Raw genomic sequence first — 19,678 nt, forward strand, 5'->3', positions numbered from 1 at the left:
AAGGGTATATTTTAGTGCACTTTAGATGGCTGGTTGTAAAAAATCTAACATACTACTACTACAAATTAAAATTGTTTCTGCATCTCTTTCTGTGTACTCTTACGTCAGCCTTTTTATTATGTATTCTGTAAATCTCAATGGTTTATAAAATAGAACTACATTGTGTTTAACATTCCAATGTGCATCTTTAGTAATAGATACGTACATTATATAGTTGTGTGTGTGTATATACATACACATATTTTGAGATGTTCTTGCTGTTCTCTTTCTGTCAGTTAACTGCAATACATACCTATTATGCTCAGTCTTTTGAGTACAGAAAAGTGTTGCTTTTAAAACTGGATTAACTGTTGAAACAAGAACTTTCCAAATTCTTCAAGATGTAAGATTTGGGTTTTTTTTTCGCATTAAATATTTTTAAATCAAGGTAATTGTGTCTGTAAAGCTGAAATATGTCCTTTAGAAAGAAAACCGCAGTTTCAGTGTTTTAGTACTTCAGCTGTTAGGGAATATGACTTCAGGTTTATCTGCTAACTGTTCTTATTTTAAATGAAGACTGAGAGGGAGTCTGACACTAGTGGCACTTTTTGGGTACACAATACTCTTTTGAATAAAAGTCTGTCATTTTTATTTCACTGATGGGAAGCTGAAGCAATAGTCAGTTAACATCCAGTCTTTTAGCTTCTTCTGTTTTCTGAGCAGCAACACTGAGGCAAATATGATTGGATAGCTTGCAAAATTCTGGCCCCCAGACATCAATATTAAGCCATGAAATATTGCTGGATGCCAGAACTGGTTCTGAGTATGCTTGTGATCCCCATTCTGCATCTTTTAACATAATGAACATCGAGTTAGAAAAGCTCCTACCTTTCTTTGGGAGCACGGTGTAGGTTGTTTCCATGCCCGCGTGGATGTGGTCAGTAACATGACAGTGTAATAGCCAAGTTCCAGGGTTCCGCGGGGTCATTTCCACAGTTTGAAATGTTCCAGGGAATAGATCAAAGACATCTGCCCGGTAAACCTCTGTTTGCTTCAGGACAAGAAGAAACAATAGTTAAATAGTGTGGCATTAACCAGGTGGCAGTAATTTAAGCTACCTTTTAGGCATATTCCCACCACACTTTTTACAGTTGAGTGAAGAGATATTTACTGCATATCATTTCTACAGAAACATCATTTTGTATATCCACTTCATGCTTAAAGGATTAATAAACTAGCAACTAGGTGGAAATGAAGGAAAACTACAGCTCCTGTTTTACCACAGCCATGAAAATTCACAGCCCCCTTGTCGAAGCATCTTGTGAGGTCACTGTTCAGCAAATGCTACTGGCAGATACTCTGTATATTGTATATTGGTCATACGCAGGTTTGGGGCATAAAAACTTTACAGTCAAATTACAAGTCCTGCTTAATATTGTAACACATGACTTTTCACTGGAGATTACAGTCCTTGGTATTTGCCATAGCTTTCATTCTTAACCCAGCAAGAAATAAGTGAAAAGGACTTGTTACCTTATAATCAAAGCTGTGGCCATGGAAGTGTGCTGTGTGAATGTCTATTTCATTGCCCATTCCCATCAAGTACCAGCTTACTTTATCTCCAACATGCATAGTCAGGCCATGTAAATTTCCAAACACCTTTCCATTAATGGCTAAAGAGAGGAAAAGAGCACGACAGAAAATAAATAAAACTTTGTGTAGTGTTGTTCTCTAAGCTTTAATGGAATACAAGATCTGAAAACCAATGCCAGGCAAAAGTAACAATTTTGAATGGTATATGAAAACAAAACAAGTGGACAGCATATTATGAATTGTCTGATTGTATTCCATATATAACTAGAAAGCAAGATGTAGTTAAAAGTTTTTTCCTGTACACCCTTGCTTATAATGCAGTTCTTAAAGATCTGCATTTCCTGCAGCTCTTTGTGGAGGGTACCAGGACGCACATCGCCTTTCCAGCTTATCCAGAGCAACTGTTTGCTGACATGAAATCAAAATTTCAGATGTCATTTTTAAATTTTTATTCCTTCTCCTGAAGTATTTTTATTACTTCCCTCTGAAATTTCAACATGGAACCATTTTTATAGGTTAAAAAAAAAAAAAATTAAAAAAAAAAAAAAAATCATTCAGTGGCACTAACAGTGCCAAAACAGTTTCAGTTTTGAATGAATTTTTTCCTAGAACTGAAAATTCAGAGAAGACGAGAAAGTCAAATTTATATGTAGTATTTTCAAATACATAATTATATAGAGTTTTCAGATTTACATTAACTAAATTGGAACATACCATGCATTTTATTACTTTCGAGGAATTCTTCATCCTCTTTGTCAACAAGGTGTGGGTTGGTAGAATACGTTCTAATGTTTTCATCCAAGTACCATGACTCATTTTCATCAAAAACCATAAAAAGAAGAGCGAATTGAACTTTCTTTTTAGTGTGAAAAGATGGCAAGTAATGTCTATGGCACACCACAAGTGTGCCTATTAATCCACTGTAAGTGTCCTGAAATGACAAATGAAAAATCGTATCATTACGTGATGTGACCAAACAGTAGCATTTTTTAATGCCAGACACGAATCTTCCTATTTTTACAGCTGTCAGCGTCTGGGAATAAAGGTAGCCAGACAAACAAGGTTATTTCTTGACTGTTACGTGGTACCTATGGATCAAGTTCAATGTACTGTGAAGAGCAGCTACCTCTTTTTCTTCTCTTGCCAGAAATAAACATTTGTTCCATTTTAATTTGTTGCCTTTCTTTATTTTTTTTAATTTTCTTTTTTAATTTCCAAAATTCTTTTCAGACTTATAGGATTTTGAACTTGGTTTCCATTCAAAATACACTTCTTGAGGCTTTTTTATTGGTGCTTTCTGAGACACAATGGAAAGAATCCTTTAATTTACATTAAAAATCATTAGTCATGGTAACAGGTGGCTTGTACAAAAATGTTGGATTTATGTTCCACAGTTGCGTGTTATTTTTTCCACACATGACAGATTAGATATTGAGAAAGCTATAAAGTGTTAGCTTTAAGACAGAAATCTGAGTGAGGTGAACTATACAAACAGCAGAACCAGGAAACAAGAATATGAAGGGCTGTGACTGAAATTCTGCCCTGACTTCCTTGCATTATTCAAAGAGATATTTAAATTTAGAGGTATGGTAACGGGGGGAACAACTTGACAGAGGAAGCTGAAAGAGTTTCAAACTTCTCTTGCTGTAAGTATATTTGTATTGAAGTAATGAGCAAAAACCTTTAGATTTTACTAATCATCTACCTTAATTATGTCCACCGTTGAATGGTATGCCCATGCAATGCAATGTGCATCTCCTCTCTCAGGACCAGATCTCTTTGGAATTTTCCAGACATACCTTTTTGTTTCACCTAAATGAAATATAAATTAATTTTAGAAGTTTTCTGTGTGCTGACCTATAAGAGGTCATCCCGAAACAGATGTTATCTCTATAGCTGATATTTGTCTTGAACTTCCTCTTCCCAATTACTGCACTGGCCAGCTTATTGTTATTTCTCTTCTGCAAATCCCTGACTTTTTTGTGCCGACACTATTTTTTTTTGGTGGCTGCACTGTCCAGTTCACTATACTTAATAAAAACAATTGTATCTTTTGTAAAGATCACAGAGGAACCTCTGAAATAACAGCTAGCATAAAGCTAATCTCTCCCTGTGTTGCAAAATCTGTTTCCTTTTATGAAAGGTGCAGCCACACTGCATCAACAAATTACTGATCTGCCAAGGGCTAGGATGCACAGCAATAGTTAGCAGGGCCATTTTAATTGTAGAAATACTTTTTTTCTACAACTATAACCTGAGGTGAGAACAAAAGAAACAAACAAAAATGATGTCTTCCCTGCTACCCTAACATGAGAGCTTGCTAAACCTTACTCGAAGGCTTGATATTCTGTTAGAAATAGACAAGAATGCTTTGATACCTGGGTTAGTTACAGCAACAACAGAACTGTCTGTTTTCACTCCATGGGCATGTATAGAATAAGGTCTTGATGCCAAGTTCTTAAAAACTATTATAATTTTATCTCCAATATTTGACATAAGCAGTGGCCCTGTTGAATTGGAAAGAAAGATTAACTTGGTTTGACAAAGATTAGAGCAGACAGCAAGACATGGTTGCATTCAAATACACAACATTAGCTTGCAATTCAACTAAAAACTATACACAGAAAATGACATTCACTATGATGAGCCAACCTGAGTAGCTGAAGTTAGACATCTAAAGTAGAGACTCAAGTCCCAAAGCACCATAATAAAAGTAGCAATTCCTTGTAGGTTTAAGCACTTTGTGTGCACTATACTCAGTATTGTCCAAATAGTATCTTGTTCTGTTTGACTTCATTTTTCCCAGGTCAAAACTGAACTTCATGATGACTATACCTTGAATTTCCAGGTGCTGCTGCTCCTCTGTTCTGGTTTTGGGAGTACTAAATGTCTGATCAGTGTACTCGCGATATAATACCTTTCTGTATTTTGACCCAATGAATTTGTCTCCTTTATTTAAAAATGGATTGCCAGGACTGGGGGGAAAAAAGAAAAAAAAATATGTTGTACATTTCTTCAGGTATTTTAAAACATCTTTTTGCAGGCATGGCAATTAACCATCAAACAAAAATCTAGTTCAGTGAAACAGTAATCTCATAGATGACTGGTATCTTCAACAAGAAAGCATTCTTGTTAAGCTGGGAGGTTTCTCTTAACATGGAAGGTTTAAAAACCACTATAAATAGACCAAGTCTATATAGTATTTGAAAGAATGCAAAGTACCTGGCCTAGCAGATATTTCAAATTGCAAGAAGTCATCCAGCAATTTGCATAACAAAAAAATAGAGCCTTCAGTGACTGCTGTAGATCTGAAATGAAGCTTAAAATTTCTAAAGCTTAAGTGCTTTGCGGAAATGAAACATGAAGGACTGATTTTCTGCTGAGATCATGGGGGCTGGAGACGGTGGGGAAAAAAAGTGGTAACAGCAGAGTCCATATTACTCGTACTTAGAACTATGACAGAGTCCACTGGGTTGTGCAGGGCAAGGAAACGTGCTATCAAACTGAAGAACAAAATAGAATTAAAGAAATAAAAAATATAAGCAGTTACAATCTACTACTTTAACCTCAAATACAGGTGGAACACATAGAAATTAATCTGTTAATTGTTTAGTCTCTTCTGCTCATTGGCATGAATTATATGATCCAATCAGTTCTCTCACTGAGATTCAAATACTGGGAATAGAATATGAAGGTGACAAGCTTCATAGTGAATGGATTAAGTCATGAATTTATCTTGCGTAAACTAATGAAACTGAAAGGAGTACAAAAGAACCTTACTCAGAGTACAGAAAAACATGAGACAAAGACATGTTACATATTATAAGAAATCAAATATCAGAACAAAGTAGTCATCATGTCTACAACTTAATGAACATTTTAATCATTCCACATCAAGGACTGTACCAGCATCAGTAAGTAGTAAATGTGCATGCACTGTCCAGGATCCATGAAAATCTGCAGCTGCCCCACAGAAGATCTATGCTAGGCCATTTCATGAATGTTATGCTGTCTGGCTCACAGTTAACATGGCAACATTACTGTGGAAGGCTCACAAATTCAAGTGATCCCTAAAAATACATATTCAAAGAGTGTCTAGAAATGCCTCGAGGAGGAAAAGGTTCAGAGAAGTGAGTTTCTCCTTTGCTCTTTTGTATCTTTTCCCTTGCATATATTTCAAAGTACCTTTCCTCATGGTATTGATACAGCTCAAATTCCCATGTCCTGTTAGGAGAATAGTCCCATTCAACTTCCACTGCAGCAACATAATAAGTCTTTTCATGCAAATACATAGATATATCCACATTCCACCAATGGCACTGTTTCACACTGTACTTCTGTTTCATGCCCCCTGTGTAGTGATCGGTTGTCAGGCACGACACTTCAAAAACTCCTAGAGGTTGTACAAGAAATAAAGACTTGAGGAAAAAAATCTATGACTAATCTTGAGATTGTATTAACTACATTGATTTAGTGTTTAGAGACAGAGACACAGGCTATTGCTCGTATACGACCCCGATTCTTTGTGTAGTCTGGCAACTTGTAGTAATAAGATTCAGCATACACAGAAGTAGATAAATCAAGGCTTTAGCATTAGGAACTTATGCTCTGTGAACACAAATTTAATGTCCTTAAACACAGCTATACACAGTTTTAGTATCCAAAGGTTCAAAATATCAGCTATTTAAAACTTGTCTCTAAGCATAAAATCTGCACAGGTAAACAGTCTATTAACAGAATTTTTAAACAAGACATTTACCTTCAGAATCAGGCTTCATAACAGCTGTGAGAAATGTATGTGGAAACAGATTTGCAGTATCCCTTCTTGTTCCTTTAGTTACAAACGTGTTTTCTGAAAAGTATATCCCATGGACATCAACTTCTGACCCCAAGCCCATCAAATGCCAGGAAACCACACTTCCTTTACACATCTCAAGACCAGGTTGATTTCCATACATATAACCATTAATGGCTGTAGAAGATTTGAGGAAGCAAAACCCACCTTGATTAACACATTACTTAATTCTGCAATACAGATTAAATAATACACGCTTCAGATGTAATGTGATGCCCCAGACTGTCAATAATAAGTTTCATTACATCAGCAAAATTAGAGAATCAATTCAAGCAAAGCTTTTCAAACCCAGTGTTTAAAAGCAATCACTAACTGTTCTCCTTTTCAACGTCTAAAGCACAGGTAGCTGACTCAACTGGCTGGAACTTCCACTGTTTTATAGCTGTTAAGTATTCAGAATACATAAAGCAACCTGTTTTATACCCTGCAAGACCCTCCAGCCACACAACAGAGGCAATCTGAAGTGGGTTTTAGCTACTCTTGTGCAAAGTTTTCAAAGCCTGGGCCTCACAGGTGCCAATGAATGCTCAAGGCTCTGTAAACAGTAGGAATGTCCCTGAGCACAACATTTAAGAACAAGCATAAGTAAATATGCTTAAAGATTAGGACTAGGTACTGAAGATAAACATATTCCTATACAGGAAACTTGAAAGACATCTCTACAGTATTGAAATGTGATCAGTGTGAAACTCAACTCTGCCCTATTAAAAGAAGTAAAGATTTTCATTCTAAGGGAGCCACAGTGCTGGTAAAGGAATCCACTCACCCACGGACACAAAATAAGCCCACAATGTACCCCTGCTTCAAAAGAAGGCTAGTGGTATCTTGGGCTGCATTATGAGGAATGCTGCCAGTAGGTAAAATTATGAAGGTCAGATTGCAGATGCTATTGTAGAATCGTTTCAGCTAAATAGAGCTGGAAAGCAGCTTGTCAGAAAAGAACCTGCCCAATGGAAAGGAATGAAATGGCTCTGCCACTATACAGTTTTCCAGACTCCAACATGAGATCACAAAAGTAAAAACCTTATTATAGAAATGAATATTTGTCTAACTAATAATTTTCTTACAGTGCATTTTGTTAGACTCTTGGAAGTCTTCATCATCTTTTTCAATTTTACTAGGATTTAGTGTAAACATCAAAATATTGTCATCCAAGTACCAGCTCAGATTCTCATCAAATACAGTGGCAAGTAGAAAAAACTCCATGTTCACATTTTTCTGTTGAGAAGAAATAGCACAAAGGAAAGTAGAAATGAGAGAACAGAAAATGTCAGGGGAAAAATCTGTGCACATAATAATGTATAATTCACAAAGTACAATAGATGCATACATTGATACTTCATTCTGATAATCACAAAGCTCTCAAATTGTTGTATTTGGTGACCAGATACCTGCTGCGAACGCTCTATCAGCAGGAACCACCTCCAGAAACAAATGTGTGTTTTGGTCTTTCCTAGTCATTCTCATCCTAGCTGACTTGAACGCCAGTGGTTGCTTACTGCAATGGTGGTTTCACAGCAGTGTCTATCTGCAGCCAGACTGATTTTGCTTGGTTAAAAAAAAACAGCAAAACAAAACAAAACAAAAACCCAAACCAAAACCCAAAAAACTATCACTAAACACAATGAAACCCACTTCCTTCATGTTATTTATTCCCCTGAGCATATAGTTGAGACTGATGGGGAGAGGAGAAGGTGCTGAGTGGTTGTAAAATGTGGCAGGCCCTGAGGGCACAATTCAGGAGGAGAACTAAGACTCAGCTACAGTGATGCAAATGCTTCCCATTTTCTTCTTTGACTGACCTGTTTCCCAGAAGGAAGCAGAGCTCCTTTCCTGCACACCAGGAGAGGACCCACAAGGCCAGAACTGGTGTCTCTGACTGCATCCACAGCTGAGTAATAAAGCCAAGTTAAACAGTCTGGATCTTGATCTGTGGGGCCCACATCTTCCGGCACATTCCACTCATATGTAAATGTAGCACCAGGACTCACATGAGAAGCTGGAGATTCAGTACCTATTATAGAATTCAACATTAGGAATTCTGCCAAATGAACTTTGTTTATTTTATCACCATTAACACATTAACATGTACAACAGCTTTTCCCTGGTGCTTGAAAGATTCCCATCTGCAGGCGCACCTCTGGAGGCAGCACCGTACCATGCCCCCTCGTCGCTCTTGCGGTAACTCACACCATGGGGCTGAATGCTAAACGGGTGGCTGGCATTGTTTCGGAAGGTCACCCTGATGCTCTCACCCACTTCAGCCTTGATAACAGGTCCTAGAAAAGAGCACACAGTCCAATTACAAGATGTTTCTATCAAGTGATGTATAGGCCATCATGAGCTTAAAGCAATCAATGGCTGGCTGCTTCTCCCATCGCATGGGGAACTGCCCCTGGGCCTATGTGGCCACAGACTAGGTCCCTGGCATATGGCCTGAATCACATAGCAGCCCAGCAGCAGCTGGTATGTTCCATTCCCAATTCCTGATGGGGGCCCAGTGACATGCAGGACAGTTCCTCCCTTCGGAATCTACAGACACTAGTACCAACCTCAAACTCGGTCCTGAGCCATGCCAGAAGCAGACAGGTCATAAACAGGGCTAGACCTGCCTAGACCTTCGGAGACCATGGCATATTCCCACAGGCAAGTTGGGGGTCACCACAGCATTGCCTTCAAGAGCTTTCTTACACCCTGGGGTGTCTCTTGGAGGAAGCCACAGGCACCAGCACCTGCAGGAGGCAGGGAGAGACTAGGGCCCCTCCTTCAGAGGTGGAAGGACACTGTTGGCTTGCCAGTGGAATTGGTAGTTTACTTTCATAAATCTTTGACACAAAATAATTTTAGATATCTTACCTAAGAGTCCAAGATGTGCTTCCTCTGCAAGTCTTTTTTTATGTTCAGTGAAAGAACCATCTGTGTATTCTTTGTAAACGGCTTTTTTATAAGAGCCACCAATTCTTGTCTCACTTTGTTCAAAAAATACGTGAGATTCACTGTGTGAAAGAAATTTCAGTAGTTGCAAATAGTTCAAGTCATAATGCTCAGCTTTACAAAGACAGTCAGAACCTCAACCCTATTATCTGAGGCATAATGACATGCCCAGTTTGTCTTTCAGTTCTCCTTTCAGTGGGCTGGCTGCACACTTATATGCAGTCCTACATAAGGACATGCAAGATTCTATTGTCCTTCACTAACTTCTCCTTAAGAAAAGGACACAGTGCTGTGTTGCTCTTATAAAGCCAGCATGCTTTGAGACTCATCAACAATGATTTCTAGTCAACATGTCATAACCTGAAGTTTACTCTTCTTTTTATTAAGTTACAAATAATTCAACAGCAGTAGATATGAACATCAAGAATATGTAACATCTAAATAGAAAGCGAGAAGATTTAGTTTACACTTTTTAATCTGTACTTTCAGACTTCATAAAAGGACCTTTCAATGTTTCACAAGCGATGTTTTACTCAAGCAATGAACTGTGCCATGCTCCTTGTGAAGTGGGTGAGTATTCTTTAACTCACAGATGAAAAATCTGAAGAATCAATCTATTCGGTCAATTGATCCAGGTCTTAAATATGTAAACACAGAGCAAAGGGCAAAGCTACCTCGTGCAAGTTGTTTACTAGCTGAGATGCCATTAGCATCATTTTTATCAGCTAAGGATACGATGATGAATTCCTAGCTATGTTCTCTAACTCAGAATAATCAACCATCTCAAATCATCAGAGGTCACTGCCTATGTATGATATTACAATTCATCCTCATCCCAGTGAAATTACTAACATTACAGCAAAATTTATAGCAAGATGACAAGGAAAACAATAGACATAATTTGGTCTGATATTTAACCTAGCATTAGTATTTAAGCAAAGATGAGAACAATGAGAAATTCTCCTTAAAAGTTAATTCTACCATATGCCTTACCTTATTTAACATGTTTATATCAATATTGCTTGGAAAGTAAAACTACTTTAATTAGAAGCATTTACCTGTCAGTAATTAATTCTTGTCCAGTAAAATGGTTTATTGCAGATGGGCCATAATTCCAGATGACCTCTTCAGCAGCAATGAAGTATTGTCTTATCTTTGTACTCTCATTGTGATCTGTTGTGGATTCCCTGCAGTCTTTTACATTGAAAAGGGCTTGCATACCACCTAGGAAAACAATGAGAAGGTAGAGAAAACTAGGGAGAAAGAACTGCACTTTGTTTTCTCCTTCCCTGCTTCCAATAGCTCTTCTCTTCCTTGGAGAATTCCCATACCACTGATGGATATGCAAATAACAAACGAAAAGGAAAATGAATTATATAAAAGAATGCATGCCAAATGAGCTAGGATTTAGAAACATGACTATGCTATTTACAGTAGGCAGACTGCTGTGGTAAAGTGCATCCTGCTTGTAAAGCTGCAACTGATGTGGTAATTACAGAGAAGATCAGGGTGGAGTGGAAACAGTACTGTCAGCACTTCAGTCAGGGCCAGGTGCTACCAGACTGACAATCTTCCATCTAAATCTAATCAACAGCTTACTTGTGAAACTCCTATGTCTCTGCACCCTAGGAGGTAGATATGTTAGCAAATTTGCTTGATGGACATATAAATAAACTAAAAAGAGAGCTCTTTAACAGCTCAGGATTAGGCCAATCTGCAGGATTTATGTCTTGTACAGGATGCTTCAACCATGAGGATGCTGCTTGACATAATAGCTATTTCAAAACTTATAACCTCTGTGTAGTTGAATCTGTAGGTTAAACATACTCCTTTTTTACATCAGAATTTTAAAACCTTGGAGAATGATTTTGAGTTTTATGTCCTTCCACTTTTGTGACAAATAGCTTCTCTAACTCACAGGGATATACATCATGGAAAAGTGGGATATGGATCATGTAAGACAGTGAAATTAGCTTCTAAGTACTTCATATGGTTATCAAAAAACACTGGAAACCCTCCAAGACAGGGGGGTTGGAACTAGATGAGCTTTAAGGTCACTTCCAATCCAAACCATTCTATGATCCTATGAAACAGAGAAAGATACAGGGAAGAGAAATTCAGATGATCCCTGCTTATTAGCCAATGCACTTTCCAGAATATGTCTTTGTCAGCAGGCCAGTTAGCCTGCCTGTCCCTGTGCCCTTGCCCAAACTTGGAATGAGCCCCAACTTTTTTGTTGGCAAGATCATGCTATTGTTTGTCTAAAGTTGAGGCTTGCAAAACTGCAGCTGTGCCAATTCCTGCCAACTGATAACAATTTCCATTACAGAAAACAATTTCCTTGATTTCTGTGGCTACATGCTCAAGCCCATCTAATACACTTCTAGGTATTTCAATTACTATGAGAGTTTTGTTACCTTGAGGAGAATATCGTCTGGTTTATGACCAGGTATTGTCAGGAATACTGTAAAGTGACTTGGAAAACTCTTAGCTCAACCTAAAAAAATAAAATCTGATCTGAACTTATTCTGTACCTTCAATATGGTCATTCACTTGGCAGCTGAGCATCCATTCCCCAGGACTCCTTGGTATCATGACAGCCTCAATAAATGTGGCTGGGAAGAGGTTGATGGTGTCAACTCGATGATGCCTTTCTATTAAGGTCTGTCCATGGAAGTAGGCTGAATGGATATCAGCTTCATTACCCATGCCAAAAAGATGCCATGCTACCTTATCTTCTGCACACATTGTGAGGTTTGGGAGGTATCCATACATGTACCCGTTGATTGCTAAAAGAAATGTTATTTATTACAATTACTTTCAAAGACCATAGAATTTTTACTTTGAAAGTAGGTGTCATAAACCATTGCTTTATTACTCAAAATAGAAAGAAGCTCAAAACAAAACTCTGCACCTTTGAAAGTGAACCCACTTCATCTGCACAACTATCTGCATGATTAGTAGCTCCTGCTAGGATTCTGGAATCCATGCCAGAGGCAAAGGTAATTTCTTTTTTGACAGACACACTAAACTGTTTTTCTAAACTGCAATATTATAGTACAGAGTTCAGGACTAAGAAACAGAACAAAGTAACACAACTCTGTTTAGACTGCATGAGACACAGTGGCAAGGAGATTCTTGGTCCCTAAGAATTTTACATCATAACTCCAAAAGTTTCATTGCACAATACTTGCCATCACTTTTTTTTTTAAATAATCTTTCTTAATCCTTCAAGAAAAAGCCCTGCTTAAAAAAAAAAACAACAAAACAAACCTATTTACAGCTCATCTTCAAAAGAGACATAAAATTATTACTTCACCATATCAGTGACAAGTAATCTTTATATAATGTTCTCTCACAGTGCATTTTGTTGCTTTCCTGGAAGTCCTCATCATCTTTGTCAACTTTGGAAGGCTCAGAACAGTATGTCTTGATATTATCCTCTAGATACCAACTCAGATTTTCATCCATCACAGAAAACATAAGGATAAATTCATCATCAAAGTGTTTATCAGTGCCCTTATTCATTGTATCTGAAAGAGAAAACCGTATATTCAAAGTCTTTGCCAACTGACATTATCTTTTCATGAGTTAAAGGTGTAACATCATTAGGGCTGGTCACTGTTTATTGCTTATTTTGTACACTCACAGTTACTTTTCTAGAGTGTGAGTATATACATAAGCTTACAGACACACTCAGAAAACAAAAGCTAGTTTTGATAGTATAAAATTACTAAGAATATGTACGACATGTGCTAAGATTATAATAAATCTGTCTCATATCTGTATTTTCACATCCTTTTGCATTATTAGCATGGACATATCTCACTCTCATGGATTAGTGGACAAAGTATTCTGCAAACTATATCTGCTGTCGCACACAAAATCAAACTATTTCCTATACTATGGAAAGGCACCTAATTGAGAAGACCAAAAGCTGCTATTTCAGAATTAGCTGTAATCTTCTTCTCTTCCAGTAAATTATTTCTCTGATATTTATCAATAACCATTAACAATCACCTTGCATATGTATTTACTTACTCATTTATGGTTTACCTTTCCTGCAAATTATTAAAGGCCCAACAAGCCCTGAGGCAACATCTCTTGGAGCATCTATGTGGGAGTGGTAAACCCTGGTTATGCAGTCTGCATCTCCCTTAGCTGGACCTTGATCTTCTGTCACGTCCCATGTATATGTGTATTGGCTTCCAGGCTCCACAGCATCATCTCTCTTTTGCAAATCTTTGGTGTTGTCAGGATAAAAGGCACCTGAAGAATGCCACACAACACCGTCAACGGAACACATTTACTATATATTGTCAGGATAGCACTTGCCACACTTTAGCATTGACTACATTTTGCAGTGAAATAGACTGAACATAGAAATACAGGTAAAAACAAAACCTTTAAAAATGTTTAAAATCAGGTGAGTAGATCTTTCTCTTCTCTTCATGAGTCTTGTCATTTGCCTTTGAATCCCATGGGAATGCTTTGATTAACAGCATGTTCAATTTAGTCTTTTGTTTTTTAGGAGGGCACTATGTACTTCTGCTAAACAGATAACAATCCAAATATTTGTAAAGCATTTGTTAAATATTAATCTTAGACACTGCTCTAAAATATTCCTTAGGGACATATGCAGTATTGGTGTTGCTGGAATGAGAGCAACAAAAAAAATAATTAAACACTGTTCCAAAAAGTGTGTGTACTGGTGTAAAACACACTGTTCTGCTCCCACAGAATGTATCTGTATCAAGCCATGTATTAGCTGTATGGCTAATACTTCATAAATTCTTCTAATGAAAATACTTTAAAGATTGCTTATGAGACAACATCATATTCTCAACAATTTGCACACTCTTCTTAAGGCCCACTAAAAAAACTTTCAACAGCCATATTCTGGTGCCTTCTTTTACAGAAAATCCCCCACCACCTGAGTGTGGCACGACAGGCTATTGCAAGGGCAAATCGACACTAATCCAGACAGTACCCCTACAAAACATCTTGAAGTGTGTCAGACTATTATCTCATTATTTTATTACTAAAGCAGTAGCTGTTTCTCCACTTTATGAAATTTTTGGGTATCTTACACAAAATATATACAAATTGTGCGCTAAGAATTTGGAACTGTAAGTTATCACTATTCAGATGTTCGTGAAAGTATCCATTTTTCCTTTAGAAATCCTCAATTCTGTATTTCATATATAATTACAGTCTTACTTCAGGTGGAATATTGATCTAAAATTGCCACCTTTATGAAATCCACTTTGTATTCGTATTTCACTTTTGATAAATTATCGAACTTCTTAGCTCTTACTGTACATTTATTGTGTCCTGTTTTAAATCTTTATTTATTTGACCAGTCTTCTCTTTGATGAGAGGGTATCACATCCAGAGGAATGATTAACTTTGTATAAATCCTGGCATAGAATGGACTCAAGCTTACCTTCATTTTCCTTTGTGTAGGTTACACCATGTGGATGCAGCGTGTAGTTTCTGGAAGCAAAGTTTTTCAAATGTATAATAATGGAATCTCCAACTTCTCCCTTAATGACAGGGCCTAAAAACCCCAGCCAGGAAGGTTTGTCGACTACCACATCATATAAATGACTGGTGTACTGAGTGTAGACAGCCTTTTTGTAAGTGCTTCCTATCCTATGTGGTCCTCTTTTGAGAAAGACTCCAGCCTGCCTGTAAAGAAAGCACACAAATGCATTTCTAGTGTCAGCTACTAATTTTATATTTGAATGGTATTAATTAGTATAGTCTCAAATATAAGACTGCGCCTCAGTAGCACTGTGGACAACTACATGTGTTTTGGAGCAAATATGCTTCTTATTGTGAAGAGTTAGGCACCCATGTAGAGATTACATGCTAAGCACTAAGCTGAATATTTTATACCTATTTTGTAGACTGAAGATAAGGGCATTTGATGCAATTTATACATTTATATAAAAAAAACAGGCTCGATTAGCAAGGAAACAGCCTAACCCATGGCTAAGATGAGACTGATGAAGATGGTATTTCCTACATGTGGTAGGAAGTGAAGTGAGTACCTATCATGGATATACTGCTCAAGCACCAGCAGCCAAAGGTGAGGGGTCACCAGGTATTTCTGAAAACTATCAACTGGGAACGCTTTGGAGCCAACCTTTGCCTGTGCTGAGGGGACAGGTACCTTTCATTAAATATTTTGCTCTCTGCGAAGAGTTATCTTTGTGGGAAAAATGCTTGTATTTGCTAACTACAATGGAAAGAGAAACTGCCAGCGTTGGCTCTTCAAACCAGTAGCACTACTTTTGGTTGATGCTGTTAGCCCAAATTCTAGAGTCTCTTTAACAACAAATCCTCCTGCACAGTTCCCTGCCCACGCTATGAGGACTAGCTGTGAAAGTAAACCTACTGCAGGAGAAGGCAATCCCAGGAGATAGAGCAACACTGCCTGAAGTTCAGCAGCCTCCTGATTTCTCATCTTACATGATGAGAAACAAAGCCAAGTTGGTTTTATACTCCCAGCAGGCTGCATTCTGAAGCAAGTTAATACTGTCAGAAAATGCAAAATATTTCCTACAAAGCTGAGCATTGTTTGAGCATGTGGGGAAGGGGAAACCTTAGAATGCCTGAAGTGGGCACGCATGAAAGCTGGAGAGGGACTTTTTACAAAGGCATGTGATGCTAGGACAAGGGGGAGCGGCTTTAGACTGAAAGAGGGGGGATTTAGATTAGATATAAGGAAAAAATTCTCCTCTGTGAGGGTGCTGAGGCACTGACACAGGTTGCCCAGAGCAGTTGTGGCTGCCCCATCCCTGGCAGCGTTCAAGGCCGGGTTGGATGGGGCTTTGAGAAACCTGGTCTAGTGGAAGGTGTCCCTGCCCAGGACAGTGGGTTGGAACTAGATGGTCTTTAAGTTCCCTTCTAACCCAAACCATTCTGAGATTCTACAGTTCTATGAATTGCTTATACCTTGGCAAGCACAGATCTGAAGTATAATTAAAATGCCAATTCAGAGTTCCTTGAAACTTGGAGAACATAAGCTTTGTTGCAGAAGCTCTGTCACTGAAAGTGAGAGCCTGAAGCTTTTCAGCCACAAATTAAATCAAACAAATATATTATGGCTCTTCTTGGACTGTTTAAATAGCTACCATTTAATTGTAGAGAATTCCTCCTAGCAGGTACACCACTTTTTCTCTTCTCCTGCTCTTCCCTGCCTCTATAAATATCAATCTCCATACAAGCAGATCTTCATAGTTGAAGGGTTCAGGTGAAAAAGAAGAATCAGAAAAGCTGAAAATTAAAAGTAGGATAAAAGGGACCAGCTTCATTGCAGGCATGCAACTACTGAAAAACTGCAATTAATTTAGCAAGCTGTAGGGTGTCACATAGCAGGGAAATGCAGTGAAAGTGCAGTGAACAGCAGCAGCTTGCTGTATTACAAGACAGCTCTGCAATTCTCAGACACAATGCCGTGTCGCACCATTTCTCAGCCTGCTGCACCACTGGCAGTGTCTTAAATGTCACTCAGTTTATGAGTTAAAAAAAAAACAACAAACGCTTTGTCCCATGCCTGATGAAGCAGCAGATTATGGCTGAGAGATTGTTGGCTCTCACTAGAGAAAACAAACCACAGGAAATCTCCTAATCCCTCATCTACAAACTAAACGAGAACTAAATTTTGGAGATTTTTCTAATTTCTGAGCTCTCTCTTCATTGTTTTTATTTTAATATTGTCCTATTTCATTTTAAAGGCACTGAAAGAAAAGGAACTTTGTTTCTCTCTCAGCTATTTCTCTGATGCTTTTTATATCTGAGTTTTTCTTTATTGATCATTCATATCGTCAGGTGATCCCCTTCTCCTCACCACACTTATCCTCATCCTACTGACTGCTCTCACTACACAGGAACCTCCTTGCCTTGTAACAAGCAACCCAGCTCCTCCACTGTGGGTGGAAGGACCCGGCTGTGCTGCTGCACCAGTGAAAACAACCACTGCCAACAGTGAGTATCTGAAAAGGAAACCTGTGCCCAGTAGGAAGGTTTTAAATTTGTCAGACTTCTGCACATAAAAATATAACAGCAAAGTCTTCTCTTCAGCACCGGGACTTTAGCCATTCAAGATTAAATATCATTAGACATTCAGGGTCTTTTTCTTGTCTCTACTTAGCAAACATTTCACCACAACAAATTCACAAAAACACTGCTTATATTCCAATGCTTTTAATTAGCAGAGCATTGGAATGCAGTTTTCAAGGAAGCCAGGAAAAGTCAAAATTCTGTTATGATTCCCTGACACCAACAGGATTCACTTCTCTGCCTTCACCAGGCTTTCAGTCTGTCCTTAGTGTCTGCTTTTAACGCAGACAATGCTGTAAAATCAGCCAACCAGTGTAAACTGTTCTACTTACTCTTCTTCTGCAAAAGGCCGTCCAGATATGATATTGGTATTGCCAGGTGCATAGTTCCACTCTGTCTCAATAATGCCAATGTAGTATTCCCTCTTCACTGCCCCGACTTGGCAACAGCAAGAAACCATCAAGCAGCTTAAGAAGAAAAGCTTCATCTTGCACTCATGAGCCTTGTGGAAAATGTGAAATACAAACACAGGACGGGCACATGCAATTTCCCTTTATATGTTGTCTTTCCCACCCACCACCCTCCTTGCCTCCCCCCACTCCCTGCTCCTGTTTGCTTTGGTGAACACAAGAAACTATTGCACAATGTCTCAGTGTGTCAAGAGTAAACAAAAGATTCTGGTAATCTCGTCAGTTCAGATAATCTTCAAAGAACTTTTTTCAGTTTCTGCCAAGCTACTACCACACAAATTACCATTTAGATGGTTACCGGACTGTAAATCTTGGAGCTGAACTGAAAGCACAGTAGATTTAAATGGCTTTACATACTTAAGCTTAATTACATTCATCACAATCTTTATAGCTTGCATACTACTCATAAAATCATTTTGGTGATGTGCAGCACAAGAACACAACTTTTTAAATGCATTGTGAAAATCTCTAATGACACCTGTTTTTCCTTGTGTACCTGCTTGTACGCTGACATAACTGGATGCAGGGCAGGCCCTGTAGATGCACACTGTCTGCTGCCTATTTTCCTCGCTGGTTCTTAATCTACAGACTGCTGTTTCTTCCCCTCTGCACAGCAATTGCTAAACTGATACAACACAGATAAGAGAGGATTAGGTCACTGTTATCAGAGCAGAGCTGATGTGTCCATGGATAAGCTCTTTTAACCCACCATGGTTCCCTTGGAAATGCAATTTTAACACAAAGTGTGGCACATAGGTTAGAGATGAAAAGGACCGGCTGGTCACCAGTGGAGGTGGGGGATGTTTGCATCTCATTTCCAAGCAGTTTCAGTATTGTCCAAATGGAAATGAGGCTCAGAAATTCCACAAAATTAGCTCCCTATGTTACCTTCCTCCTAGTCTATCACCAGACAGGATAAGTCACATTCCTCAATGGTTAAAAGCATAATAGATACATAAAGCTCCAGATAACCTTTAACTGTTACCATTATCTAAATGGATTAACCAGCACAGGCAGCTATACTTTTGCTTATTTAAGTTCTGTAAATATTTTGTATCTGTAAGTCTCACTGAGAAATAAGAACAAAATTGAACCTTAAATATAGGACACACAAAACCCACCCAACTGAAGTTTGCGGTTGCATTTTTTATTCCAAGCATATACCCATTACATCATGGGTGTATGCTTTAGACATACAAAGCCAGCTGTAAACTTGCCAACTGTAAAGACTTCTATGAAATATCGATACATCTTCAGTTGCTTGGGAACTCTTAAAAAAATCTCTTCTGCATTTTGAGCACTGACAGAGTCACACTCACTCTAAATTACATTTTTCATTGTATGGCAACTTAAAACCATCTGTAATAACCAGAATCTTCTTTTTCTTAATGGCCAGAAAAATTATGAGTATTTTGCATAGAAGAACATAACTAAAGTACAATAGGTTTCCTTTAATGGACATACAAATCTAAAACTTATTTACTAGGACTGTGACATACAGATAAATTACCAATTTTAATCACTATTCAGATAAAAAAATTCAGGCACTGCCAGAAAATTTAAGTTCATAATCTCACCTTTTGGAACCTTCTACACATGCGCATTAAATGGATGATTCTGTTTCTGTCTAAATGACTGTAGCTAAAGCCAAGTTTTTGAAATCTGACCAAATCTATGATGAAATTCTGGAGTTTCCCAGGTTGGCATCATATGCTCCAAATAACTTCTGCAGGGATTTTTTTTTTCTTTGCCAAGAATGAAGGTCAGTGGTTCAGTG

The 19,678-nt window shown here is 38.1% G+C and overlaps 1 protein-coding gene across 1 annotated transcript; it reads right to left on the bottom strand.

Annotated features, from left to right (window-relative positions):
• Positions 1-273: 273 nt before the first annotated feature.
• On the bottom strand, positions 274-17,965 carry CP (ceruloplasmin). Its single transcript, XM_062603088.1, has 19 exons — positions 17,764-17,965; positions 14,808-15,052; positions 13,418-13,630; positions 12,721-12,894; positions 11,896-12,150; positions 10,420-10,585; positions 9,284-9,423; positions 8,566-8,706; positions 8,230-8,441; positions 7,495-7,645; positions 6,332-6,544; positions 5,758-5,965; positions 4,408-4,547; positions 3,951-4,079; positions 3,278-3,384; positions 2,287-2,503; positions 1,513-1,652; positions 868-1,030; positions 274-457 (listed from the first exon to the last, which is right to left on the bottom strand). The coding sequence occupies exons 1-19, from the start codon at positions 17,916-17,918 to the stop codon at positions 423-425; spliced, it is 3,204 nt and encodes a 1,067-aa protein (XP_062459072.1). The 5' UTR covers positions 17,919-17,965; the 3' UTR covers positions 274-422.
• Positions 17,966-19,678: the final 1,713 nt, after the last annotated feature.

The sequence above is a fragment of the Pezoporus occidentalis genome, unplaced genomic scaffold (assembly GCF_034315485.1).
Source record: "Pezoporus occidentalis ecotype Australia unplaced genomic scaffold, CSIRO_AGI_Poc_V1 ctg8, whole genome shotgun sequence".
NCBI classification, from domain to species: Eukaryota; Metazoa; Chordata; class Aves; order Psittaciformes; family Psittacidae; genus Pezoporus; species Pezoporus occidentalis.